This window comes from Poecilia latipinna, unplaced genomic scaffold (assembly GCF_001443285.1).
Source record: "Poecilia latipinna isolate Pla-1442-1.1 unplaced genomic scaffold, P_latipinna-1.0 Scaffold262, whole genome shotgun sequence".
Taxonomy (NCBI): Eukaryota; Metazoa; Chordata; class Actinopteri; order Cyprinodontiformes; family Poeciliidae; genus Poecilia; species Poecilia latipinna.
In genome coordinates, this window is record NW_015112878.1 from 60,249 (window position 1) to 87,973 (window position 27,725).

Consider the following 27,725-nt stretch of genomic DNA (forward strand, 5'->3'; position numbering starts at 1 on the left):
AGCAGGAGCAGCGGCGAAGCGGCAGCAGCGCGGCGGGGACTGGGAGGAGGAGGCACTAAACATCCCAGGAGCTGACGCCTTCAGGGAACAACAAAAAACTCCGAATTCTTAGCTTCGCAGAATGAAACCAAGCTGCATGCCACGGAGGCAAAGCGAAAAGAAGAACAATACAAACATTGTTTTCTCACTTTTAATCACCGCTTTACAGTTGTAAAGCTGCCCATGCACTGCAATCATTAATACGCTCTCATTTGGACATTCAATAAGGTTATAGATCTTATCTTTTTTTACAGTCAGATAATCTGAGTTGAAATTTTAATATTTAATACATTTTTTTTATGAGAATACACATTTCACCAGGTGCTGCTGAGCCAGGGATATCTACTCTGTTGAACGTTGCATTGGATAGAAATAAAATTAGTTAATTGCAACACAAAATGTGTCGAAAACACCACAGATACTCCCCCATGTCCGATGAAAAGACGCATCTTTGAAAGTAAAAACTAAATAAATAAAAAAAACTAACAATTTTTATAACACTTTCTTAAAACACAACAAACACAAAAAACTATCCAAATCCACCTGGCTCTATAAGAAAATATAAGAGCTCATTTTTTATTAACTGCAACTAATTTTTTTTTTTTTTGCTGGTGTCATTTAGCACAAACTCCATTTTAGGACTATTTTAAATGAGCTTGATTCCATTAACGAGAATGACTCCAAACACAGTGCGACAGGAAACAGTGAAAACACACAGCTCCAGTCCTGCCTGAACAAGTTGTTCATCAGAAGCCAGGGTTTTGACACCGATCCCCAAGAAGAAATGCCTGTATGAAGATGGACGACTGCTCCTGTGAGGACATCCATCAACACCGTTTAACGTATGTCTCTGCATGTTCAGGTTTAAAAGACCAGTGCTTTTCCATCCAACTATCTGCATAGTGAAGTATTTCCAAATATCAAAGCAACTAATATCATGTCACCCAGAAAAATATTGAACAGTATATTTGGTAAGACACTGAAGAAGAATGTAAAAGTGCAGCTGGAGCCAAAACTGGCAATTTGTCAACTAGTGTTGCTTAGAAGCAGTGCAGTGTTCTTAGACTTCAAGGTTCTTGTGAAGTTGTGTTGGTTCACGGTGGAACACTTTGTGATTTTTATATCTTAAAAGGTGCTGCATAAATTACATTTTATTTACTTACTATATTCACATGTGTCCAGTGTCAGAAGAGGGGACGTGTAAGAGGATCTGAGTCATTTTCAGTGTCATCGCATCCTGGAGGGACAGAATTTGCTAGATTGTTTCACCAAATGATAACTGCTAAACTGTTAAAAGAAATGAAATCTTCCTGTTTGCAGTGGCTGTATTAAATCTGATCATTCTCACAAATAGTAAAGAAGAACAGTGACTTTCTGTTTAGTCAGAAAGCGGTAGTGTGGTGTACAGTATGCTCTTGTTGTGTAAGTTGCATCAACTAATTTATGAGACCAGAGACCAATGAGTAAAAGTGAAAAATCTGTTGAGGATGTCTACTGTTGATGTCTAAATGTGTTCTTAAAGTTTTTAGTGCTCATTAAACCCAGAGTTGTTCTCGTCGTTAAGATTAAATATGGACAGGAAAATAGGAAAAAAATAATAATTTGGGGGCTGAATGTGAGTGATGACTGGCTAAGCTTAAATCGACAAAAAAAAAAAGACATCCTGGACGTCTGGTGTTTGGAGAAACTCACAGTTTTCATTTTACAATTTATTACATTTCAACTGGAGATACCCTGAACAAGTTAATTTACTTGGAGTGGACAGGTATGAACAAACTTCTCCTCTTTCAAAGGAATACGGGAACCAAACTTTTCACATTGATTACTTGTCAATAGGTTGTTCTAACTCAACTTTAAAACCCTTGTCATTATTAACTGCAGCCACTCCTGGATTGGCTGCTTTGCAACGCCAGACAACAATATGTCAAGTCCAACTGTGCAGAGGTATTTTTTTTAGCTTGTTTCAAACAGTTTTGATATGTTTTACAAAAATAACAATCTGTGAATTGGTGAGTTAATAATCTGGAGGCATGTTTCACAGAAAAATCTGCATGTAGGTGAATCTGAACTGAAGCACAGGCAATCAAACACGGCAATGACAGAAGTTAATTTAATGACTGCGTGTTAGCGTATGAACAATTCTGTTCAAACCAAATCACTTCCCCCATCAGTTATTTTTACTGAATCTCACAAACCATTAGCAATTAGTAAATTATAAAGAATGACTTAGCTGAGCAAAAACAGACCCAGATGTATTTTATATCATATAAACTAACCATTTACTGTCACACATACTTACACTTACTTTACAATATGTCATATTACCATAATTAACTTTTGTTTTAACCCCATTTCCAAACAATGAGTTATCATAGTAATAAAAAAGATAACTCTTCATTGCCTTTCATATCTGTGTGTATAACCCAACAAAATGCCTCAATTTTTACTGTGACTCTCAATATTCACTCAATTTCACACTGAGAAAAATATGTCAGAGAAATCTAATTTGAAAGCCAATTTGGGGCATCATAGATAACTACACCTGGATTATTAAATACACGCTTCACAGAACTTTACTCATCTGTTCTGAACCAGGAAAGTAGTAGTGTGTCTATTGCTCCCCCTGCCCCCCATTCCTGTTACTGGGCTTGAAAAGGCTGGTCTGTGCTGCGGCATTGCTTTGATTTGACCCTGCTCCGTCAAAAAAGGAGAAGGTAATGGTGCAATAGAATTAGTCTGATCTTGTTCACTTCACTCACATATGCCCTGCTGCTGCCACATTCTGGCCTGGTCTGGTTCAGCCTGGCCTGCAACCTCCTCTAATCAGATCGCCGTGTAAGGCCAGGTGCTCTCCTGGCTCTCCGCTTAGACTGCTCAGCCAGCCACACTGATTCACTTTATTCAGAGATAAGAGAGAGACTAGTGAGGGCCACTTACAGGTTAAACGAAAAGGAATGGGCCAGCCCACCGCTCAGCCGATGCAGCTTCTCCTCTTTCTATATATTTATGTTGCACTCGTGTTGTTTAATGTGTTTATTCTTTATGTGTCAAAGCACATAAAGAAAATGTGTTTTATGACACAATGCTACATTCACTTTTTATTTACTGATCTTACCTGGCTAATACATTTTCACATTCCTAATTACAATTTTTATTTATTTATTTATTTATTTATTTATTTATTTATTTATTTATTTATTTATTTATTTATTTATTTATTTATTTTTTAATTGTATGCAAGTCATTTAAATAGAATAGGATATTCTAACCCCAGTAATGTTTTAAAATGAAATCATGTACTGGAGAAAGCCTCCAGTTTGATGTAGGAGAGTGAACTGTAACTGATCAGCGTTTTCAGAAGTGAGCCAACTGTTGAAAATGGGCAAGCTTTGCAGGGTTTTCTTGTGAATCTGCATGGTTTCAAAAATGAAAATGAAAGCAGTCAAAGGCAGTAAACATGATTGGGCATATGCAGTAAAATACAGTGGGGATGAGAGTTTCCATGGTGACACAATAACCCAGTTTTTGTGTCCACTTTTTTCATATCAGGGTCTCTTTCCATCACCCCTTAAAGTGGCAGAATGATCTTAAAGCACTGGTTGCAGACTAAATAACGTGTGAGGAGAGCATCGTCTTATAAGCAAATATCAATCAAAACATGCTTGTGGATGTATAAGGGGAAAAAAAATAAAGTTGAAAGTAAAAACAAGATGCGCTGGCAGTAAGACTTGATCCTCTCTCAGGATGATGATGCCAAAAATTGAAAACAACAATCTGAACACTGTTACAGCTAAAAGTCTCTGAACTGCTGCACAGATAATTACTGGGTCAAAATCCAAAAGCCTCACTTTTAAACCATCTTTACTTATAGACCAGTAGTTGCTCAGAACTCTACTGAATTTAATTATCTTCCTTTTTGGATCAAAAGACCTCAGCTGCTGAATCATTCTCTAGTTTGATGGCCACAGTGCTCTGGTTTCCATGGTTATCTGCTGTGGTCAAAGGGAACACAGCCTCTGAAAGTTAAAATACTGCTATATCACTAATTGAGCTTTCTTTTAAAAGCATAGCTATACCTATTTCATTGATGCTTCTTGGCTTTGGTCACTTTAACTCATTATTTTCCTATATTACTCTGCCAAATGGCTATATGACTCAAGTCAAACATCTCAACAGATTGCGAAAGAGCAAATATATTATTTTAGTCAAAAAGCTATGAATATTGAAATGTTTAAAACATGCAACTTAAATAATTCCCAATCAGTATTTACCTTTTTTATTTTTATTGTTTTCAAAAGAGACATTAGTTTTTTAAAACCCTGTGAAGAAACAAAGGGTTTTTGTAACCATCTAACATGTTATCTGGATCCTCAATGTCTAACAGGGTGTTGTTCCAAATCTGACACTGACTATACAAAAAAGTGATTTTAATTAGGAATATGATGAACAGATGTGTATCTGCTTATTTGCAGCAAAGAAAATTAATGAAGTTTGCACTTATACACAAACTCTAGGTGAGCAACAAGGAAAGAAAAGCTTTGAATAGGATATGTGTAGTCAAAGTAAAGTCAACCAATGTCTATTTTCACGTCATTCAACTGAAGTGAAAACAGAAACAAAGCAGAATTAATAGAGATAAGAATTAAGGAACACAAATAGCAAAGCCCAAAACAAACTCAAATTACCAAAGACCTTAACACTTCAGCTACAGATGATGTATTCCAGGTTCTGATCCAAGAAAGGAGTGTCAAATCGAACAGTCTAATTGTATCAGTATTTTTGCTTCCCACACCATAAGTGTGGTCAATATCTGCTCTCTGTGTCATTCCGTTTTTATTTACCCTTAACTTAATTTCTGAAAGCAACCAGCATTTGAGGTTGGAGTACGTTACAGGTCTATAAACTTGTGACTTGTTACTTAAAGTAATTTCTTACATTTTTCGTAGACTGGCATAAAATGGTATTTATGCACCATCAAACCATTGTTTTCTTTGTCATGTTTTGTGAATTTAGCCAAATTTAGCCAAAAGAAATGGGAATAGTTTGTGTCCTTCCTTGCAAGGAAGCATGCCTATATATATAATTTACAACTAGTTCTTTGTTGACGTGTCTGTTTGGCCTTTTTGGCAGAGGTTTTTCTCCTTTCAAAAACAATAGTGAGAAAATCTGTAGAAATGAAGGCGAGACTGACAGAAAATTCACCCGATAGATAGTTGTACAGGACTAATGTCTTGCTTTTTTATTCAATAAAAGACAAAACCAGATATCCACTTAGTATTATCTATAAATGACTAGTACATGGTTTTCCACAAAGAAACATGCAATATTATCTGCTCAGTTTGGCAGAACTTCCAATATTTCAACATTGCAGATTTGCTAAGTTATTTATTTATTTTTTTTTTTTAGAACAAGGTGATTTATTATTGTACTTATCAAAGCAGACCCAGAGACAAAATGTTGAGGAATGCAAGACCAAACTAAATTTATTAAAGCTTTTCATTTCGAGTTTAATTCCAATGTGAGAGAAAATATTTGTCTTCATTTGAAAAAATACTCTGAAGGTCAACTATTTTGTTGAACTGATTCTCAGTTGTACCAACTGCAGTCATCAACGATGCTCCAACCGTTAAAGAATTGTATTATTTTGATAACCTAAAGAAAGTTTTTGAAAAGCCTGTCATCCCTATGAATAAAAGAAAAACAAAAGATCACCCTGTTCTACTGAGCAGCTGAAATCAGGAAGAAATAGGAAAGCATTTCTCTTTCAGATCAACAGCAATCGGTTCTTCAGCTCACAGTCAAAAACTGTTTCTAGTCTCACGTTTCTAAATAGGAGCTCACCCAACATTTCAACACCTAATTTATAGTTGTGAGTTTTTATCAAATGACAAAGTCACCATAAAACCAAAACACCAAATTGCATCAGATATTACATACCACGTGTACTAGCACACAGGAGTATGCAGTCGCAAAACGGATAGTGGAGGAGTGATTGAAAAATGTGTCACTCGATGGAATTATGTTAAATCCTAATAAACACTGCACTCCCTGTTTTTTATCACAGTTAAACAGTTTGCATACATGGTTGATACCTACAAATCTCTTTATCTCATTTCAATGGTGCTGCCAATGGGCTGCAGACATTAAAGGCAGATTGTTGCATAACCAATGTTTGAAATGTGATTATGACCAGATGTGCACTCCGATTGTATCTCAGGCAGAGGATTTTTTGATATCACACAGATGCATGTTTCCTTTTTATTTTTTTCTTCTTTTTTTATGTTGTGCTTCACAAAACAACTAACACTATTGTCAAATTTCTCCCATCTGGCACAAAAAAAAGCTTTTGGGCTCCAAAATTATGACACACACACAAAAAAATGTTCCCTACATATTTTTTTTTTTATTCTGGTGTGTGTATATTTTTAAAAAGGGGTGCTGATTTTCTCTGGAGATTTTCAAAATCCACAAACCTGCACTTACACGTCCACACAGAGACATGATAACAGCGGAAAACATGGATAATTTTTGTGAAATATTCCCGTTCTGTTGCCTTAGCACAAATCAATAACAAGCACATGCGAGCTCCAAACCTTTAATAGACACTCATCCCCAGTTTCGGCTCTGCCAAGTATACACTTTTTCAGGGTGTTTTTCTTAACTGCTTGCTGAACCGCTGTTGTCCTATAAAAAGGCCAGCGAGAGACTGTGGTCTTAGTAGGTGCAGAGAGGCTTATTAGATATGAATACAGTGGTATATAAAGGCAGATACAGGGCTGTAATTACACCTAATGGCTGGAAATGCTCCTGTTCAAGACATCTTGGTGTATGATGTCTGATTATGGGTGATCATTTTCTGCTTTTTGGTGAAAAAAGCGCAGCATCCAGGTACTGGGCGCCACAGATGATAGAGGTTCAGAACAATAGGCTATTGAAATGCATTGTCACAATCCAAGCTTAAATGTCAGAGGAGGAGGCTGGCAAGACAACCTGGACTTAGTTCATGTGAACACCTACAATCGAAATTAGGGGCACCGAACTGGGAGTGATTCTGACATAAACTGTACAACTTTAAAATTATACGACTTTGTATTTTGTGTTTTTATAAACGATTATGTAAAAAAAAAAAACAGCTTACTTCCTTTATAGCTTAAAATCAGACATAATGCCAATTTATTCATTCACTTTAAATTAAACTTCTTCAGAAAAAATCTAAAAAAAAAGGGTTTCTTTCTCCTAGAATCATTGCATATTTTGTGTTGAAGATTTATTCTAGTCTGTTGAAAATATGTATGAATACTTTAATAAAACAAGACAGAAAGCATTCTCCAGCTGCCAGTAATCAGATTTATCCCCAGCTGCCATCCTTTTATTTTTATTTTTTCCAACAATGAAGACCTGGAAAGAGGGCACAAAACATCAATCACACAGGAATAAAACATCTTAAATCCTTTTCAGTGATACAATAAGAAAAACTAACTAAAGAGGGAGAAAGAGAACGAGACGTGTGAAAAGTGTTAAATATTAGGATAAGAAAGTTGTCAAGGTTGAACAATGGAAAAAAAACAAGACTTAATTTTCTAAGGAAAATGGATACATAACACACTATAACTGCTCAAGGCTCTTAGAATTGATTTGAAATATCACTGGAATAATAATACTCAAACCGAATAAAAGGATTTAATGACTTTCCTTCAATTCCTGAGTCATTTTGAATGAAAAAACCCTATTGATTCTGCATAGGTGTGCAGTGTATCAGATAGTCAAATAGTGTGACATCATAAGTCGGCAAGTCTAATAAATCTAACTACCAACAACACCAACACAGTGGTTAAGGAGTATTTGTGCCATGTTTGGTGCTTGTGTTACCATTTTAATGGTTGATTCAGTTACCTGATCCACTGATAAAGGTGTTCAGAAGTAAGAGCAATAGGTGAGAGAAGTGGAAAAAAATTAATAAAGCTTCCATGTCAGCGTAATTTTGATTTCCAAAGTTTGCTGTTTGGCATCAGGGGAGCTGAAAGCCTCCAGAGATGTAAGACATAAGACGTGTAACAAAGGTCAGGAACTGAAACTCTGTACATGGACATTTAACCACTCCACCACTTTCATTTTTTATTTTTATTTTTTACAGTCTTGAACTCAGCTGGTATACCTCCAGTTGGATTTAATTGAATTATTTAATAAAAAAAAGAGTTTTACTTCTTAATACACAATAAATATTTTAACTTAGGCTTCATGCAAACAAACCTAAATATGACGCATCGCATCAGGACCACAATATGTAAACAGTTTTGAGTAACTCTAGAATACTCTATCTCCAAAAGGAGACCTCTTTACAAAGGCTCTGCAGAGATCATTCACCTTCTGAGTTTTTTATTTTTTTTATGAGTATTATTGACAGCAGAATTTCTACCTGAACTAATCCTGAGAGTGAGACATTTCTTTAACCACTAAACCATGATGAGCAGCTAGGAAGTCATTATGCAAAATGCAAATCAGGTCAGGATGTCAGTAGAAATTACCTCATTTAACCCTCATTGGATTATGACATACTTGGGTAAAAAAAAAAAAAATAAAGGAAAAATTACATTTAATCAGTGTTCTGCTATTGAAAAAAAAGTATTGATTCAGCCTTTTACAGACTTATATTGTGTGCCCTGTTGTTTCACTCTTTGAAATATCATTATGAGCTGCATTAACACTGAGCTCTTTATCCAACCACATAAATAAAACACACAGAAGAAAAACATCTTGTGTAATCGTATCAAAAGATTTGGAATAGGTCTCCTAAAATATTCTTTTTGGCCCATCACTGTAATATCTATTCTCCTTATTCACCCACTTGAATTAATAATCTTGAAAAATAATTTAATGGAAGGAAGGGTAGACGTGCCACCCTCTCATCTATTGTTTTCATCTACGAGTCCCATTTTTCCGACTGCTGCATCCGTCCTTGTGGAAAGCCTCTTTGGCTGATATAAATCAGAGCACATCAGTAGGCTGAAAAAGAAAACCGGACTTCTTTCAGTTAATTCCAACATCAGGCTGCATCTGCGGCTACACACGTTCACATACATGTTGAATTTTATAAGCAAACCCCCACAGGAGACGTTAAAACGATCTTTGAACAGAAAATGAGAAAATGCGGTGATGTTTTCATGATTCTGACCTGATTTTCCATAGGAAAAAAAAATGCAAGTAATTAAAAATCACATTGCGTAGAGAAAGTTCACCTCTCTCAGATTTACAGACGATTAAATAGTGTTATTCTATGCATGGTTTAATTATTAAAATCCTTTAGAAAAACACTATGTGAAACAGTTAAAATATGTTTCAATTAGTCGATGCAGTGGAAAATATTCCCAGAATTTAGTATCATTTATCAGCTTTTTTTTTTATATATAATTTAGTTCAGAAATATAATTGCATTATTAAGAAAAGCTATATTTCATTCCACTTTGAAAACTGGTAAATGACAAGTATGTGGAATGCAATTAAAGTAATAATCCGTGACATTTTTATCTAAATTGATTTTCACGTCCTCATTTCGAGTCCATTTACCAGAAATATGGTTTCTTTTAATAGCTTTTCTATACAACTATCTACAGCACATAATGCGCAGCAATTATTTGTCTTTCTGCCTACCTATATGGAGAAAATGATCAAAATTGAAATGATAACATCCCGGCACTAAAGCAACAATGCACAAGACTGAAGAGCATTTTTTCTACCTTGTTCGGCGTGCTGCAGAGGCATGATTTGAGCAGGTTGATGGAATTTTTTTTTTTTTTTTTTTTTTTCTTTTTTTTTTTTGCTTCAGGCGCCATGTAGAAATTTGAAGGACTTTGGTTGTGTTGAAGGCTGTCATGTTTGTCCTTCTTGATTAGATTTTAAAAATGCAATTACAGCTATGTGTGTGAGGTTCCCAGCACCAGCTGAATCCAGGAGACATGTCCAAAAACATTTTATTTTATTTTATTTTAACTTCTTCAAGGATCCTGAGCTGCATTTTTCCACTTAATAAATTCACATTGACAGTCGTCCAGTGCTGAGTTATGGAATTGCAGAACAATTTGTGGAACCACAGATGCAAAAGGAAGATGAGCTTAATTCAAAAAGCCTCCTGAGAAAAGGAAGAAACATAAATCTTGGGGGAGTGGAACCATAAAGTATCTAATCAATTGAGAAAAAAACAGATGTTTTTTTTTAAGTTCAAATTAGTATTTTTAATTTCTTTTGTTTTGCCAAAATTGCCGTTGAAATAAAAAAAACATCTGTCATCCTAATAAAAAAGAGAAAACAGGAAATAGACACAACATTGTATAGCAATTCTGCAATTTATTGGAGCTTAAAATAGATTTCATAGAATTATATAACAGGCTTGTAAGTAAACAAACTTAATCATTAGTAATATGTTGCCTTTTCATTCAAATACCTGAAATAATTTTGATTTTCTTTGTAATCTTTTCCTTTTTGTTGCCAATTTGGAACCAAAAGAAAAAAAAAAGACAAATAAGGACATTTTCCACCCTCTTGAGATTCTTTCAGTTCTTGTTGCAAATTTACTCAGTTGAACATGAGCATGAGTAAACAGCTGGGTCTTGCAAAACTGTACAAAAAAATGTAAAGAAATAAAAGAAGGAAAACAGAATCTCATTGAGAAGGCATTCAAAACAACACAAAACAACACAACAAAACAACATTTCAAGAAATCGCACTTGTTAGAATGACATGTAAAATATGTTAATAAATTTGACATAAAGTCATAAAAAAGAGGGAAATGGGAGAAATAAATTAAATAATCTGCCAATAATTTTATTGCAGTCACAGAAGTACAACCAACCAAATCATTCATTTGGGTAAAAAAAAAAAAAAAAAAAAAAAATTAAAACATAAAAGATCATCTTTTGCACTATGCCCTCTGTTGTTTGTGATTTCTTCAATACAAAGACCATATTGTTGTCAAAATGGTCGTTTAAATGTTAAAAATTCCTAGACTAAGATGGATGCGGATGAGAAGAATCAGACAATCTCAGTTTTAATTTTCCTTTCTAGTAAGTAGCTTTAGCATTGGCCTATTTGTGCAGCTGTTTCTGCCGTCGAACCAGCAGAAGCAGCAGCTGCACTCTTAAAGACAGCGAGCACAGCTCCACTTATATGTCAGCAGGTTAAATGCAGCAGGCAGAACGGAGGCGCTGAATGACCCCACTCATGATGTTCCTGTGTGGCAACATGAGAGCGAGAGGTTCTGTGCTGGTCCTTTTGTCCAGTTTCCTCTAGTTTCTGTTCGTTCATATTCTGCACAGTAAAGCCAGAAGTTTGCACTCACAGAATTGTGTAGTGTTCAGAATGGAGGAGAATGGTGAAATGACAGCTGCTTTTTGACTTTCAGCCGAACATTTGCATTGTTTGTTAACTCTGGCAGCGCATTGTGTCTCCTCTGACTGATGAATTGTTTTTAAATGCAGGGTGATTTGCGTAAAAGTGCAAAAATAATGACATTTTTATTTTTAGATTTATCACTATCCAGTTTTTTTTCCAGTTTTTTCATCAACTTTCACAGCTTCTGTAATTTCAATGCAATTTTCAGACTCTGATTGCTCCTTTGCTTGAAGGTTAATCATAGTTACTGTGCTGCCTGTTTTCTCTTCTCCTTTACTCTTTATGCATTTAAAGAAAAAGTCATTTATTGAACAAGAAAAAAGAGATGGACGAGTTGTGAGAGGTCAGTAAACAGATTAGACTCTGCAGAGGTAAACACAACAAAGCAAACCTATCTCTGCCTCTGCTGGACATTTTGCAAAAATATGAAAACAAACCATTTGTTTTGGTGAAAATTAATCTTTTTTATTTTATGATTTAACCATCTCAAAAAAACTTTTGTTGTTGTTCATCAAAGACCTGTTTAGCATTTTTGATAACACATATCAGGCAAATAGTACAAATAATAGATTTATAAGAAATATCTAAATATTAAATAAAACTCATGGGAAACATATTCTAAATTACCTACCATCAACATGACAGAATAATAGAATATAATTTTCTAATACTCCTGTTTTTATTGTGTGTTTGCATGCATGTGTGTGATTAGGTGTGTGCGCGCGGGTGTGTGTATGTGTGTGTGTGTGTGTGTGTGTGTGTGTGTGTGTGTGTGTGGGGGTGTGTGTGTGTGTGTGTGTGCATGCATTACTAATGTTGAAACCCCAAAAAAGTTGAACATTTTAAGGGATTAGTAGTCCAGAAATTTATTTAAATCACTGATCCGTTCCCATATCTCCGACAGAATTTATGACATTTTTTTTTGCAAATTTTTCTTTAATAAATCTAAAATCTAAATTTATTTATTTGTATAGCACATTTCAGCAGCAAGGCATTTGGTATATAAATAAATATAAATATAGTTTTTGCATTTATTCCCCCTTCCTTCCGCTACCCCTAAATTAAATCCTCTGATTTTGCAACAATCCCTGGTCCTTGCATGTAGCAACATTATGTCAGTTTTTAACTTTACAGCACGATGAATGTAGCAACTGTGGAGAGCCAAAAATAACTTTAAAGGAGCTGCTGAGATCCACATGGTCAGGTGGGAGAGTCTAGACACTGGACAACTATTTGTCTTGGACATTCCAACTCTGGTATTTTTTGGAGCAGAGACAAGCATTTAGCTTTTATGGAAAGAAAGTCAATAAGTTAAATCCAAAGTTTGCAACAGCAAACGTGAAGGAAGGCGCTCTGGTGAGATGAAATCTAAGCTAATTATTTTGGCCTACATACCAAACATAGAGTGTAATAGGAAACTAAGACTGCACTTTATACAAATGAACACAATATCCCCAGCCTGAAAGCGGGTGGCAGCATCATGTAGTGGGGATAATTTTCTCCAACAGTCACAAGGAAGCTGGTCATTGATTGGCTGGAGGATGAGTGAAGTTAGCAACATGAATCTTGAGAGAAAACCTTTTAAAGGCTGCAAACAACCTGAAACTTCAGAAATATGCGGTCAGAGCTACATAGGGCAGCTTAAGTGTGAAAATAGCTTCAGATATGAATCCAAGCAGCAGAACACCAAAATTGCTGTTCACAGCAATTTTGTGTGAACAGCAACTTTGAATAAAACTGAAAATGGCAAAGAATGATGGACAATCAACAGATGTAATCCAAAACATCTGCAGCTGTAATAAAAGGTGGTTCTTTAAACCACTGACTCAGGTGGTGGTGAATAAAAATTCAGGTCTTGCTTTTCAGAATTTTCTTTGTAAAAGCTACGTTTTATCTTCCTTTCATTTCAGAAATATGTGCTTTTTATGTCAATAAAATCCCACAAAAATGCACTGAAATTTGCAGTTGTTATGTGACAAAATGTGAAAAATCTCAAGAGGTGTGAATACTCTTGTTTTCTGCACTCTATCTATACATCTTTATAACAACTGTACTTTTGCACAGATTACTCTTTTCAAACAATTTTACTTTCACGAAATGGCTCATTGTGGGCAGGAGAACGATGTTGCTCAAACAGCAAATCAGCATAGTGACAAGCTTCCTCTGCACGTGATGTAGGTAGAAAATATGGTGGGACGTGATGGAATTTAATATGAAAACTCTAATGTAAAAATAAGAAAAAATTTAGACACAAAATGTCCTGTTTTGCTCATAAATTAGCAACATAATCGGCATCAGTTCCTGTTCGGTCCAATTTTGTACATAAAAGAAAAGACACATTAACAAACCTACTTTTATTACAGAATCAGATGCCTGAATTATTATTATTACTTAAGTTTTATTCTTCTGTATTTAAACATACATTTCTAAGGAAACATTTCTTTCTGGTCGTAAACTGTCTCCTGTGCTCAAACTTTTAAAATCAAAGGAAGTGTTGTGCTTCAAACTGATCTCAAGATGTAAAACGAAGGGATTACTTTTATTTTTCAAAATATTTTTTTGTAGTGAAATAAAAGGAGAAACTATTATTTAGAAAAAATATCTAAAAATTCTAAGAATTATTTTTATGGAATAAAAATAATTCAAACAGTTTTGATAAGTTCATTTAAGATTAATTTCCTTCACAGCAATTTTGTTTATATGATAATTATTGTTATAATTTTTGTTTTTGAGAAATTGACGATCTGATGTCTATGTTGTCAAGATAGCGCCGTTTTCATTTTCAATTATGCATCACAGCGCCCCCTTCTGGTATAGAGTTAAGTAAGATTTCCTGCAGACCAGTGAATTATTTCTGACGTTTCATGCTGAAAAAACGTCAGTTCCACATTGATCTGTGTGCTAAATAATCAAATAAAAATGAGCAGATGCAAATAAAAGGAAAATAAATCCAATTTTGAATAATTCATTTTCCTTTCTGCGAAAAAATTAAGAACATTTTCATTCATATAGCCAATCATCTGTTTTCAAAGTCAAGGACCTTTTTTCTACGAACGATACAAAAGTGTCTTTATATGCTGTGGAAAGTCAGTGAAGGTTCAATCCTTGGAGTGTCTTGTGCATTTCTGAACAGTGTTCAAAACATAAGTGGATTTTGATTTTAAGTTGTTTTCTTTTGTTGTTTTGTTAAAATAAAAAAGACAGACAAAAACTTATAATATTATCACTTTTATTATCCAGTTTTTACTTGTCTCACTGGTACATCTTCTCTAACTACACATTGTCCTTATTTTTATGCTCATTATGTTCAGAGTTTTGTGTAAATTTGTTAGACCAAGTGACTGCAGGCGAGGAATCCGGAAAGCACACGATTTTTGACATTGATTTGTTTTTGTTTTTTTTAATTGATGGATGAAGAATTGTCTTGTTAATTTTGGTCAAGGAAAAAATATATAACAGCCTAAGCTGCTAAATATAATGTCATCTGATAAAAAGTGCCACCATGTGATGTACAACACTAGATCAGAGCAGCCCAACAAAATCATCCATGATGATGAAGACATGAACAGATTACTTACAGACAGTTTAACATCTCTATAAAATCAAATTATCAGCAATGAGAAATAATGACGCTTAAGCTGTAACTTGCTGTCCTGGGAGCCACATCTCTTCTTCGTCAGCTTCTAAATGTAGGAGGCAAAAAATATGTACACAATTCAACAGAGAATGTACACTGTTAAATGTTTAGTTTTATTTTGTAAACTAAATAGATACATAAAGAATTGGGGTCTTTTTTGTTTGTTTTTTTTTTTAGAACGTCTTATAATAAAAAAGTAATTTTATAAACTTTCACTCTTGTGAAAATGTGTGTCAAATACATTGCAGCTTTTAGAATTAAATGGTCAATTATTAATTGAGGTCTTACAAAGATGGATATGTACATTTATGAATTGCTATTTATGACAACCATTAGGTATAGATTAAGCGATTTAAATAACTGAGGCAAATGACGTGTCATGAATTTATTGTTCTGCCATTTGGTGCTTTTGCCATCAAGCATCAAGTCAGTGTGAAGAACAAAGGCTCTTGAGTTGTAAGAGTCACTGAACATTTCGATTTTAAAAACAAATGCAATAAAAAATATGGTTGTTTCTGTAGTATGCAAGATAGTTAGCAAACAGCAAAGGACTATGTAGTCACAAACATTGCTAGGGGGTTTTGCCACTGATTTAATGAGACACGAACCATCTGAACAGCATAAAATCAAAAGTTTAGGGTTAGTGAGGAACACCTCAGTTTCCAAGTTTGAAATTCTGACTTAAGAAGGTTCTTCAGTTGAATTCTCCAGCTTTAAATTTTGGCATCAGTTTCTGGAGGGTAATTGCAAACAATTAAATTGGCAGTCAGCACCAAACAGCCAACATAGGCCTTTTGTTTACATTGTTGCATTATTAGAAACTTCTCAAAGTGAAGAGAATGGAGGGGTTGGGGGGGATAATTAAGAACTCCTTGCAGGCGGTGTTATTTGGAGCTGGACAGTAATTATAAAAAGGTGTGAGAAGCTCTGGTTTAGAACAAGTCACACACCTTGTGAGTGTCAAAGTTTCAAGTCATGCTAAGTTAGCATAAGCAGCTTCCTCAGACAAATCAAGGACTGATAAAACACTGGAAACACAGAAGCCACGCATCAGACATGATTTTAGATAAACCAAACTCCACAGTTTGTCACTCGGATCAGACTCTGCGACAGTGAAGTGTTCACAGCACAAACCATGTGGCCATGCAGGGAATCACCTTCAAAACGTAATTTCTCCTAACCATCCGTGAGCTTCAAATGCTTCACAAAAGTCGTCAGCTGAGTGATAAAAGAAGAGAAACAGGAGCTGAAACACTGACACCGAAATAAGGACAACAATAAAACGCCTGAATGCACACAAGAATTTAATGTTTATGCAAGCATGATATCGACTTTCACAATGAGCCAACAACGTACAGATTCATTTGCATTAAAGATGTATAAATTATATTTTATACGAGTCCAGTTTGCACGCTGAAAAAAAAGTTCTTTGGCATTTTGAAACACTGACGTTTTCCTCTTGAACAGTAAACAAGACATTCAGTTGCAGGTTCAAAATATTATAAAGCTCATAGCGAAACATAAAGTTTTACCACGTTGTAAACACTTTAGAAGATGTGTTGCATGTAAGCAATCATTTTCAAATAAATCTCTACATGTGAAACTCAATCTAAAGTGCCCTGTGAGCATCATTAGACTGCGTACTTTTATAGGAAGCAGCTGGTTGGTTCCAGTCAGAGAGGTTCGCAGTTGATTATCCAACAACGTGCTTTGAAATTAAAAAAAAAAAAAGACAAACACATTCAAACACTTTACAGCATGCGTTCAGATTAAAGTAAATCTGACCATATTAAACACAAGGGGGTTGTTAAAAATGGTAATCAAAAATAAAATAGGTGAAAAAACTTGAGGTTGACATGTCTGTTGTCCGGCTGCTATCTTCTGAGGCACCAGTAGATGGCAGCAAAATAAAGCAAAACACTCCCCAAAGTTAAGGACAGTGGTAGACTCTTTGGTGTTATTCATGGAAAACTAATATGAATGAAAACAAGTTATAAAATCAAACAGAGAATTACCACAGTGTCAGTAAAACGCAGCTCTGCCAGCATCTCGAAATAATACGTTTATTAAGAATAAAGCTGCGATGGCTGCGAACACGAGAGAGGACTTTTTGTCTAAGGTGACAGTTTATCGCTACGTGGACAAAATAATTCTCCAAAATAAAGTGCATAGAGCTCATGAGTCATATCTCTAACCACAAGACTCACAGGATTTCAGGAACAGCTATAGGCTAGGGCAAATCTACAGTAACGGTGATTAGGCTAAGTCAGTCCAATGACTACAATCTACTGATTCTGATTTCAAACCATTTAATGCATTCGCTCACCTCATAGCTGATCAGTTTTCTCCTCTTTGGCTGATGCACAGACGCATCCAATGCTTTTACAAATGAGTAAACGTCAAAATCCTGCTTCCATGCATGTACAAGTAATGATAGCATTTCAATCAGTGTGCACCCGGTCCACCAATTTAGTGGTTAGATGGAGAAATGTTCGAAATTAAAACAGTTTTTTTTTTTTTGCCCATTCGCAAACTAGATGAGCCTGTGCCCGATCTGCTCTTGCAGCCAAAGCAGCGCGGGTTGCAAGGCGCTCGGCTCATCGGGAACAGTCTCAGTGTGCATCTGCAGCAGAACCTCTTGCAAAACAAACAACAGGGGTAAGCTCATGCTCAGTAGCTCGTACAGTAACATGTAGTCATGGGCGTTGTCTCTCAGGTGGCCAGCGAGGGCCTGTGCTGCGCTGCGAGTGCGGTGAGACAGATACCACGGGGCGTTACAGACGGCGCGCGTCACACTCAGTGACCAGTTCAGCTTTTTCTTTATGAACGAAGTGCAGGTACCTGCCGCAGGCGGGTTCTCCAGCTCTGCTGAGCTGCTGGGCTGGGAACTCTCTCCTTCTGCAGCAATTTGATCCTGAGCTCGATTCCGATTCTGAGCGAGGACGACGTACACAGATGTTGGGTCATTTTACCACTCTAATGTTAAAAAAAAACATAAAATAAAAATTGATTAATGTTGTACTCACTGGAGGTAGAGAAAAAGTCCTTCGCAGATTGTTGCGGTGATGAAAATGAAGTTTGCAGTATAGTTTCCCTGCAAAAGTAAAAAAAAAAAATGTAGAAAGATTGTTAAAGAAAGTTGGTCATGATCAACATGAAAAAATGCACAGAGTCAGGTACCTTCTTCTGAGTTGAATGCGTGCGCTCCCTGTGAGAGAGAACATCTGCAGGTGGAACACCGGAAACATTCCCGGTGGAAGTAGAACCCCTCGGCACAGACCCTCTCAACCATGTAAACGCGCTTGGAGCAAGAGTAGCACTTGTCAGCCGACTGGCAAAAAGCCCTTCTTATAGAGCTTCCCTGGAAAACAGAAGCAACCAATTATTTCACATCATTTGAGCCACTAATATACATGTTAAAAGAAGAAACGTCGGCCGTCAGAGGATGCTCCATGGCTCTGCAGGGTTCAGATCTGATGCTGACGTGAATTTCTGGATTGTAGCTGATGGAGGTGCTTCTCTCCAACATCTGGCTGTTCAGTTAAACAGGGCCGTTTGGGTGGAGCACAAAAACCCACAAAGTGCCACCACACGCTTCTCCTCTGAGGGCTGCTTGTAATTAAAAACAGGGGGAGCTGGAAGAGCACTTAAAACAAGCTCTCGAAGAAAAGCAGAATTTTTACATGTAATTTTTATATGAAAATTATAAAATAGCAGTCATGCAGACACACCAATGCTTCTATTTAAACATGCAACACTGCTTATCTCGAGATTATACGTTTTTTTTTTGTTTGTTTGTTTGTTTTAGGAATGTAAACACTGGGAACACACACTGCGTGGAAATACATACGAGTGAATAAAATTAAATCATAGGTGAGAAAACAAGCACATGCATGCAGGCGTTCAAAACAAGCACGGCTTCACACAATTTGCGATAGTCACCTTGAGAACGTCAGGACTGTCGCCTGAGAACAGTCCGCTAAGGTGAACAGCTTTTTCCTTTATGCTCTTTGTCTGAAACTCCCTAACTTGTTGGGTTTGAGCTTTTTTCTACAAGATAACAAAGGGAAAATCAACAGTCTTCACATTCACCCACACACAAACTAGACAGAGTACTAACTCCAAACACCTGTGTGGCCCTGAAGAGTCTATATTATCAAGAAGAAAACAATAGTTGTTTTGCCTTCAGCAACATATTGATTACTTTAATTTTAGACCTCACACAAAGAGTTGCTGCAGCAGTTGCTGGTTGAGTTAAAGTCGTAACTCAGAGGAGCAGTTCCCCTGAGTTATGTAATGTTCTGCTTTAGGAATTGTTATGTTTCCTGCAGTGACTGGATGAAAAAGACAGAAATCAGAGAGTGTGAAAACTAATAGATAATCAGATGAACCTTCCATTCAACTGGTTTTGGTTATTTAAAACGACTCTGATTGAAAATATTTATATGATTTCCTTTCATACCGGACTGGATACAAGACATCTAGACTTTCACATATAACTTTTTATCATTTCTGTCGCTGTATCGTGAGTTAAGAAACTTCTGTGTTATTATGCTATGGGTGCCCAAAGTGTGGTCCATAATTTTATGTGGCTCATAACCACAATTCAATCAAGCACAGGCATTTGATGTATATTCCACTCAATTGTTTTAGGTACTATTTTCTGATGCATCTCTTACCAAACATGTTTTAATTTTATTTTAATAACTGATTCAGGCTCTGTGCTAAGCTATCACATAGAGCTCTGTCACCAACTTTTGGATCTAGGGTGTCAGAGTAATTTTCAACATGAGTATAAAGTTTATATTTATTAAATTATGATGTGTTCTAATCTTAAATGTTGTGTTTTCATTATCTGTAAGCAGAAAATCACCACAATTAACAGAAGTAAAAGCTTGGAAAATCATTGTGTGCGCATTTAATCCATAAAATGTGTTTCACTTTGTGATGGAGTTACTGCTCATGATCTGTTCAATAATATTATAACAGCTGTGCGTTCATAAACCCAATGTGCACTAAAGTTATTACTAGTATAATGTTTTAACAATTTTAAATAGAGACGATGAGAAAAAACACTGCATTCAAACAGATAAACGACTGAAAGTTATCTCTTAGCACATGACCAGTGCATTGAATGGAAAAGTATAAATTCATATTTTAATAGGTGATTTCTTAATGTGTGCAAAAAGTCATTACAACAACATTTTAAGGTGAAAAATCGAGCAAATAGTTAAAAAAAAAAAACTGCATATTTTTCAAAAAGGAATGATTTCTTGGCTTTCTTCCTTTGAGGAATGGTTGCATAAATATTTCAATGAAAGAAAATGAAGAAATGCTGGTTCCACTGGTATAAATTGCACTGACAGAGGCAAACAGAGGTAATGACTCAAAATCTGCCAACATGTGCTTACATGAGAAGCATTTGGCTGTTGCAACTGTAACAGTAAAACAAATTCGAGCCAAGCTTGTTGGGCTGTGCGGCGTTTCTGGAAAGCTGGATAATCGGGGGCTGACTTCATCTGACTGCATGTTGCACAAGCCAAAATGTATAATGGGAACTTAATATACAATCATCATTCACTCCGGGGCCTTTTTTGGGAATCGGAGCGTGCAGCAATGTAAGAAGAGCACAGAGCGGAAAACAGACAGGCAGAGCAGGAGAAAGTGTTCACCTCAGATACGTGTTCGTCCACCTCTCTGAGGCGATGCAGAACTCTTGTCATGAAACAGATAGCAGAGCGGCAGGACGGAGGAGGAGACGCGGGGGGCTCGGGACTCTCGCGCTCAGGCTGGGGCGTCGTCTCAGCGAGAGCTTGATCAACATGTCTGAGCTTCACGACTAAAAATGGATGCTGGGGCTGAGGACGGAGCTGGGGTTTTGGCAGAGTCTTTGGAGGAAGGTTGGCTAACTGTTCAGCCGCTTTTCTGATACTTTTTTCAAACTGAAAGGTACAGTACAGATAGGAGCTCCTGTAAATCCACATCTAAAATCACTGGGTGTGTTGATTATTAAAAAAAAAACACACAAAAAAAACATGCAGGTGGTTCTCTACAGTCACAAAAAATGTATTGAAATTGAGACTTTTTTTTTAGATTTTGTATCTAAAAAAAAAATCTGATCAAAAATCAATATGAATTGGGAATGTTTTAAGTGTTGAAACAGATACTGTTGTCCGTGGGGTTGAAAACTTGCTGACCTGACAAAAATCCACAACTGATTAAGACTTTGTTTTCTGTTTGGGATTATCCTCCAATCATAAAAAAAAAAAAATCCATAGAGATAAATTTAAATATCTGATTTCATGTGCTGATGAGTGAACATAAACAAAACGTTTTTGGGCCTGTTGTGCCACCTGAATGTACCTGTGTCATCGAAGACGGCTTAGGTGGGACCGGAGACCTGATCCTAACGGGCTGAAGCTCAATCTGATTAAGATTAGGGAGCACCGAGACCGACTCACAGTCTGACTGCACAGGGGTTTTGAGGAGGATTGGGGAAGTGTTAGTGAAAAAGTACAGGAAAGAGGAAAAAAAAGAGGAAAAGAATCATGCTAGAAGTAAGAGTCTTAACACCTAAACAACAGAGCACAGTGTAAGATTGTGCAATTAAGCAACTGAGTTCAAAAAGAGAAAATAACCATAAATGTGTAAAACACTTGAAGATATATATATATCAGATGTTCAGATTCCCTAGAATTAATTTAAAAGAACAGCAAAAACATTGGACCACACCAGACATGTTGTAGTGTTTTACCTGTGTCTTTTGAAACATGTAGCTGCTCTTGTTTTCAAACTTGGCCTGTAGCTGCGAAGCCATTGAGCGAACTTTGTTTTCTTTGGGTTCCCGTTCGTGTTGGACTGATGAGCCGTTACTACGCATGTTAGTGGCCTGAAGAAGAGCAGAACAAAACCTCAGAAATACAGTAAAACAACAAAGTGCACGTGCTAAACAAACTAAAAGACTAAAACAAACCTCCTCCAGGTAGAAGAAACGTCGCCTCCTTTTGTAAACGGAGTCTGTACCGTCCGACTTCTTCTCATCCTGAAAACGGAGCACAACGGGAACAAAATGAACACTCTTCTGCAGCAGCGCCTCATTCGCAAAGCAAAAGGCACTGAGCAAACACACCAGATGCTTTTTAATGTGCATGAACACATTTAAGACACAGTAATTATCTACCCCCTCTATTGTTTCACCGAAACAAAACAAATCCGTACAGTACTGAATTGTGATTTGTTGCTGGAGTAAAAAAAAAAAAAAAATGCAGTCTTTTGACAGCACTTGCATTAAGCTCTGTATGGGAGGCACTTGCTGTTGTAACGTTTCGTAATTATAAGGTTCATAGGCTGCACATAAAACTCCACAACATCATTTTACAATATCTAAAATGTTCCTGACAAAGTGGATTACCTGAATTGTTCCAACCAGCGGCATTCACTTATCCCTGAAAGCCTCGTCTAACATGCCTGTCTTCTTTTTAACGTACAGAGCCGTTTTCTCTTTTGCGCTGAAATTCCAATCAACTGCTTCAAAGCAAATATACGACATTAACTTATTTGAGAATTGGCTGTTCTTGCTCTGAAAGTAATTTATGAAAATATATGTCAACATTTCCCAACAGATGAGTCCACAATGTCTCACTTAAATGTGGGCAGAAAGCGGCTAGTTTGAGACGCAGGACCACCTTCCTGAGGGTTTTCTTCTTTACCGGAAGAGTGTAAAACAGGCACAATCTATAAGTTTAAATGCAACTGAACCGCTGAATAAGACAAATCAATATGTAAAAAAAAAAAAAAAATTACAAAAAGTAGAAATTAGCACAACTAAAGTTATTTTTAGTACAGCAGATTAAACATCTCTGTTACCTTTGGTACCCGCTTCCTTGTCAGTGCAAGATTGAGATCATTATTATTAGCTTTGACTTCCTCCGAGGGATATTCTTCATTGTTTTCATCCACTCTTCTGGAATCTGCTGTGTAGCAAGAAACACAGTGAAGTAAATTAGAAAAGATTTCCCTTTACAAAGCATTGCTGAATGAAGCAACAGGACTTGTCTCGAGAGCCAGTATTTGTGTAGGGAAACGTTTTACATTAAAGAGCACTTTTGTTGAAACGTGCACACAATCAAGAATCACAGAGTACTTGACTGCATAGTTTCACTACATAATGACATTCTTCTCAAGCCGCTACACCTTAAGAGGGCCGAACTGCAAAACATCTATCCGTCCGTAAAATGCATTTTCTTTTTCAAATGAAGAAATTGGGGAACAAAGAAAACGGTGAAAAGAATGTAAACTCCAGGGCATCCTAACTAAAACAGAGCCACGTACCCGACGAAGGTAGAGGAGTCCCACGGAAAAGCTCGTAGAACTTCGACAGGTAAGCGATCATCCTGGTTTTGTCCAGCTCCTCATCGGCGCTCAGGTCCAAAGCAGAAGTGAACGGGCGAATCCCGAACTCCCGATCGCTGATGTCGAAAGCTTGCTGGAGGTTCGCGGCGTGGTCTTCCTCATTTAAAGAGTCAAAGTCTCTGATAACAACAAGGAGAAACGATAAATTAAGCTAAAATACTCGATGGACACAGAAACTGAACATTTAGATGAGACAGTTTAACTTCTATCATACTGTGCTTTGAGTTTTAGAAATCTTCCTGCTACTCTTGGTTCTCATTTACCCCCCAGTCCCGTCAGTAACCCATTTACCTATGACCTAAATATCCATTTGTCCGTCCAGGAATAACCAGACTGGAATGTGGCAGCAAGAAATAGAGGCTCTTTGAAGGAATTATTTGCTGGCAAATCCTTCATTTCTGCACGTCAGGTGACTACCGCTGAGTGAGGGTAAGATAACGCGAACATGGGGAGTCAGTGCGAGCACAATGGCTTTGTTTAACACAGAAGCATAGTTTTACCTACACCTACACCTACAGTCTTATAAGAAGTTTAAAGTTGCAAAAAAATGACCAGTGAGAGAAACAAAACAGCGGCTCTGATGTGTTTTATGCAAATATGGTGTGTAGACGGCAGGAGGAGAAATGTAAAGAAGCGAGCGGTAACCTAGCAGCAACACACACAAACATCAGTCTTTCTCTTTCCAGCGCGAACCTGCTCCCCTCCCTGCTCCCCTCCCTGCCGTCTCTGTGCTGCTGACAGGTCTGCAGATAGGCGAACAAAAACGGGACGAATGCCAGAAGTCCCTGGAAATTTACAGGTCCACCAAAAACTGCAACTGCATGTGCCAAGGAATGAAGGCGATAATTAAAGAGTCGCCTGGATATATTTAGGTTTGTAAATGCACTAATCTACAGTCACACCGGTACGCTTTTTTTTTTTCTTTTGTTTTTGTCATAAAGGAGCTGGTTTTCCCTTCAGTTCCAGATTTAGACACAGAAAGGGAGTTGTCAAAAAAAGTAGCAGAAAGAACTCTTATCATGCAGGTTTTTTTTTGCTTTGTTCTAATTTTTTTAAATACTAAACTAAGCAAAACTTTCATCAGAAAAAAACAAAAACATAAACCTTCGTAGCTTGCAGGCTAAAAGTTTGGAAGCAAAGTTAAATTAGCAGAAAAAAGATCACGTAATTTGTGAGCGAGGGATAGGGATAGGCAAATTATTGCTTGCCTGCTTTTCAAACTGTGCAATATGAGCGGCTTAAAGTCTAACACTGCAGCCAAAGCCGATGTTACGTACATCAGCTGGGGTTTAAATCTGTGAATGAGGGCACACAGGGCGATGCCGCTTCTCCAAGACGACGTCAGGTCTGTGATGGAGACATTCCTGTAGCCCTCGGTCTGTTTCTGGCACCAGGAAAGGAGCCGCGACGGCCGGATCTCAGACTCTGTAGAAGAAACATCAAAAAAGGAGGAAAAAAAAAATGTTTGAGAGACACGGATCAGAAAATTATGTAATACCGGGGTAAAAGGAACAGAGTGCTTTTAAATAAGGAAGTGAATCCAGAGGTGAGTGCATGTGTCGGAAGCTGATTGTTCATGAAGTTTGAAGAACGTGTTGTTTATCATCAGATACATATTGTAACACGTGTTTGTCTGGCATTTGTAAATGATTACTCCTTAGACTAAAGTTTATGTTTAAAGTTTATTATGTAATTATGTTTCAATAGGAGCAAAACAAAGAGAGAGAAATTGTATCAACATTCCTAAAAGAATCCTTCTAAAAGAGAGCAAGTCCTATCAGTAAAATCAGCGCCCTGAATAACAGCGAGGTGAGTCAGCAGCTGCCAGTTTGTTGACTCCTCTGACGCTTACCTCGTCTGTAGAGATTGACAGGCCGTCGTATGGTAGCAGCACGCTCCAGGGAGCAGGAATTTAGCTCTCCAGTGACGTACAGGTGACGCACCTAAAATAAAAAGACGCATCGCAGTAAAAATACATCCATGTTTGGAGAGTTCAGGTTAAAGAAAATGAGCTTACTTGGTGAGGCCTAACGCAAGAGGAGTTGAGGTTGGGGTATCGAGTTGAAGGGTCTATGGTGTACTGGTCAAAGTTTTTGGCAATGTTTTCTGGAGTAGTTTGTGGCAGAAGTCGATAAATGCTCTCCCTAAATAATACATAGAAAGTAATGGGTTCATAAAGCAAAGGTGAACTTGGTAATAGTCGAAAGCACCATGAGAAAGTTCCAGACAGAATGTGCATGCACCTTTCTGCCAGAACTTCCAGAACCGTCCGACCTTCAGCCCAGCTCTTTACCATCCAGGCCGTGTCGAACGCAGCCAGAAAACCTCTGGCACAACCAGTCCCCATTGGCCAGAAGGGCTGCAACAAAGCAAATGCATCAAATACTATATGAAGACAAGAACAAAACAACTTTTCAACTTAAACTTGTTCATTCAGTGACATTTTGACATTTCCAAGTAGTAGGAAGTAGGGTTTAATTTAGAGTACCGAAATATGCAAAACAAAAATGCTCTAGACGCATGACTGGGTGTCACTTGTTAATGATGTTTGAAGAGGGTAAATCCTATTTTATGACCACACAAAAATGATGGATTATGATGCAACTGACATGGGGGGAAAAGGACAACAGTGCAATGTTTTTATTTTTAAGTTTTCGAGGTTGTCTGAATTTTAAAGACATGCGTTTACTCCTCCAGTAGTTGCTATGTTTTGCTTTGCCGTATCACATACCACAGATCTGACTTCACACAGTAGATATCTCAGATATTTTTTTAATAACCATTGCGTGTGAAAGCAAACAGGCTTCCTGTACATGTTCCTTCAGGCAACTGTAACATCTAAAAAGTGGCACAAAAAAACTCTGTGTAACTGCCGACAACAACAGGATTAATTGAGGTGAAAGAAGTTAGATAAACTACTCACAGGTTGGCATATAAAAAACCCCACCCTCTATTTTTTAGAGACATCACCCCAGTTTATCTGGCGGAGATCATTTCAGACTCAGATACTTATTATTTAATGTATTTCTCAAGCTCTCAGCATCTGATGTCAGCCTGTTTTACTGCCTTGGCCTCCCTTACCTCCAGCAGACTGTCGCCAACTAGCGCCACCAGCAGCTGGTGTCCGGATCTCTCCCTGACCAGAGCGGCGTTCTCAGACGCATGCATGCTTGTGAAGTCAAACATGGCCACGTCTGGCTGCCCGCAGTGATTCATGGCGTAATCGAGGGTGGGAAGCTGGTAGTTGGTGCCAAAGTCAGCAGCTTCTCGGGCGTAGCTCAGAAGGGCTTCCTGGTTGACGTTTTCACTGCTCAGCAGCATCTGAGTGTCCATGTAATCCTGTTTAAATGGAAACGAACAAGAGAAGAATCCAGAAAGTGAAGTCTTAGCTTTGTGTCAGACACGAGGTTTCCACATTCAAAGCGTACCACGGTTTGAAAACCACTAACATGTTGTATTGCACCTTTTGGGTAAGTTAGACGCTTTTCACAGGCATGCAGTGCAGTGCAGTTGTTCCCCATGTGGAGCACGGGTTATAACAATCCTCCTCTCCCTGTGTTTACTGTGAGCCATCAGTCAGCTGTGTAGGAGGGGGAAACCACCCAGACTTTTGTCTTGTTAAAGAAAAGAAGTTTCTCTCTTTGCAAATTCAGAAACACGCCACCGAAGAAGCTCCACAAAAACAGCTTTTCTGATTCTGTTTCTACAATGCTTGAGAGCAAATACAACCCCATCAAAATTAATACAGAAAAGAAAACACGGTTTACTTACATTGATGACAACTTTTTTGTCCAGCAGACTCTGTTTCTTTGCCGTCATGACGAAGTAATGTGTGTTGTCCTTGTAATACACGATGTTCTCTAGATCAATGCCTGCAGAGAAATAGCAGCGGCTTCACACTCTTACAGTTCACAAAAAAAATTCCCTTTGAAGGCTACTTGTTATGATATAATTGGATAGACTCATCAGTCAAAGTTGTTCATTCATAAATCTCAAATCTCTATTTTATTTTATTTTATTTTTTTTACTTTTCATTTATAGAATCCCATACATTTCTAAAAAAAAAAACAAAAAAAAACAACAACACAAAACTAGCTAAAAATAAACCTACACTACTGATCAACCAAGTTTGGACCAGGTGTTTAATTTGTACTAAGCGTATTTAATCAAGCAAGTTTATTTGTATCGCACATTCAGTTCAGAGTGCTTTGCATTGTAAAACACAATAAGAAGTCATAAAAACAACCTGGAG

The 27,725-nt window shown here is 37.2% G+C and overlaps 1 protein-coding gene across 6 annotated transcripts in view; it reads right to left on the reverse strand.

Annotated features, from left to right (window-relative positions):
- Positions 1-14,608: 14,608 nt before the first annotated feature.
- The window catches only part of mical2a (microtubule associated monooxygenase, calponin and LIM domain containing 2a), a 35,506-nt gene continuing 22,389 nt past the window's right edge, over positions 14,609-27,725 (reverse strand). Inside the window, exons 7-24 of one of the 6 annotated variants that reach the window (XM_015033253.1) lie at positions 27,245-27,345; positions 26,555-26,812; positions 25,717-25,832; positions 25,491-25,617; positions 25,326-25,416; positions 24,751-24,898; positions 23,393-23,592; positions 22,928-23,034; positions 22,035-22,103; positions 21,816-21,950; positions 21,425-21,529; positions 20,734-21,003; positions 19,004-19,111; positions 18,242-18,422; positions 18,088-18,155; positions 17,903-17,993; positions 16,219-16,279; positions 14,609-15,107 (exon numbers count right to left, since the gene is read on the reverse strand). In XM_015033253.1, the coding sequence (XP_014888739.1) occupies positions 16,221-16,279; positions 17,903-17,993; positions 18,088-18,155; positions 18,242-18,422; positions 19,004-19,111; positions 20,734-21,003; positions 21,425-21,529; positions 21,816-21,950; positions 22,035-22,103; positions 22,928-23,034; positions 23,393-23,592; positions 24,751-24,898; positions 25,326-25,416; positions 25,491-25,617; positions 25,717-25,832; positions 26,555-26,812; positions 27,245-27,345 (2,234 nt within the window). In that variant the 3' untranslated portion in view covers positions 14,609-15,107; positions 16,219-16,220. The other 5 variants (XM_015033251.1, XM_015033250.1, XM_015033252.1 and 2 more) reach the window with 5 other exon arrangements.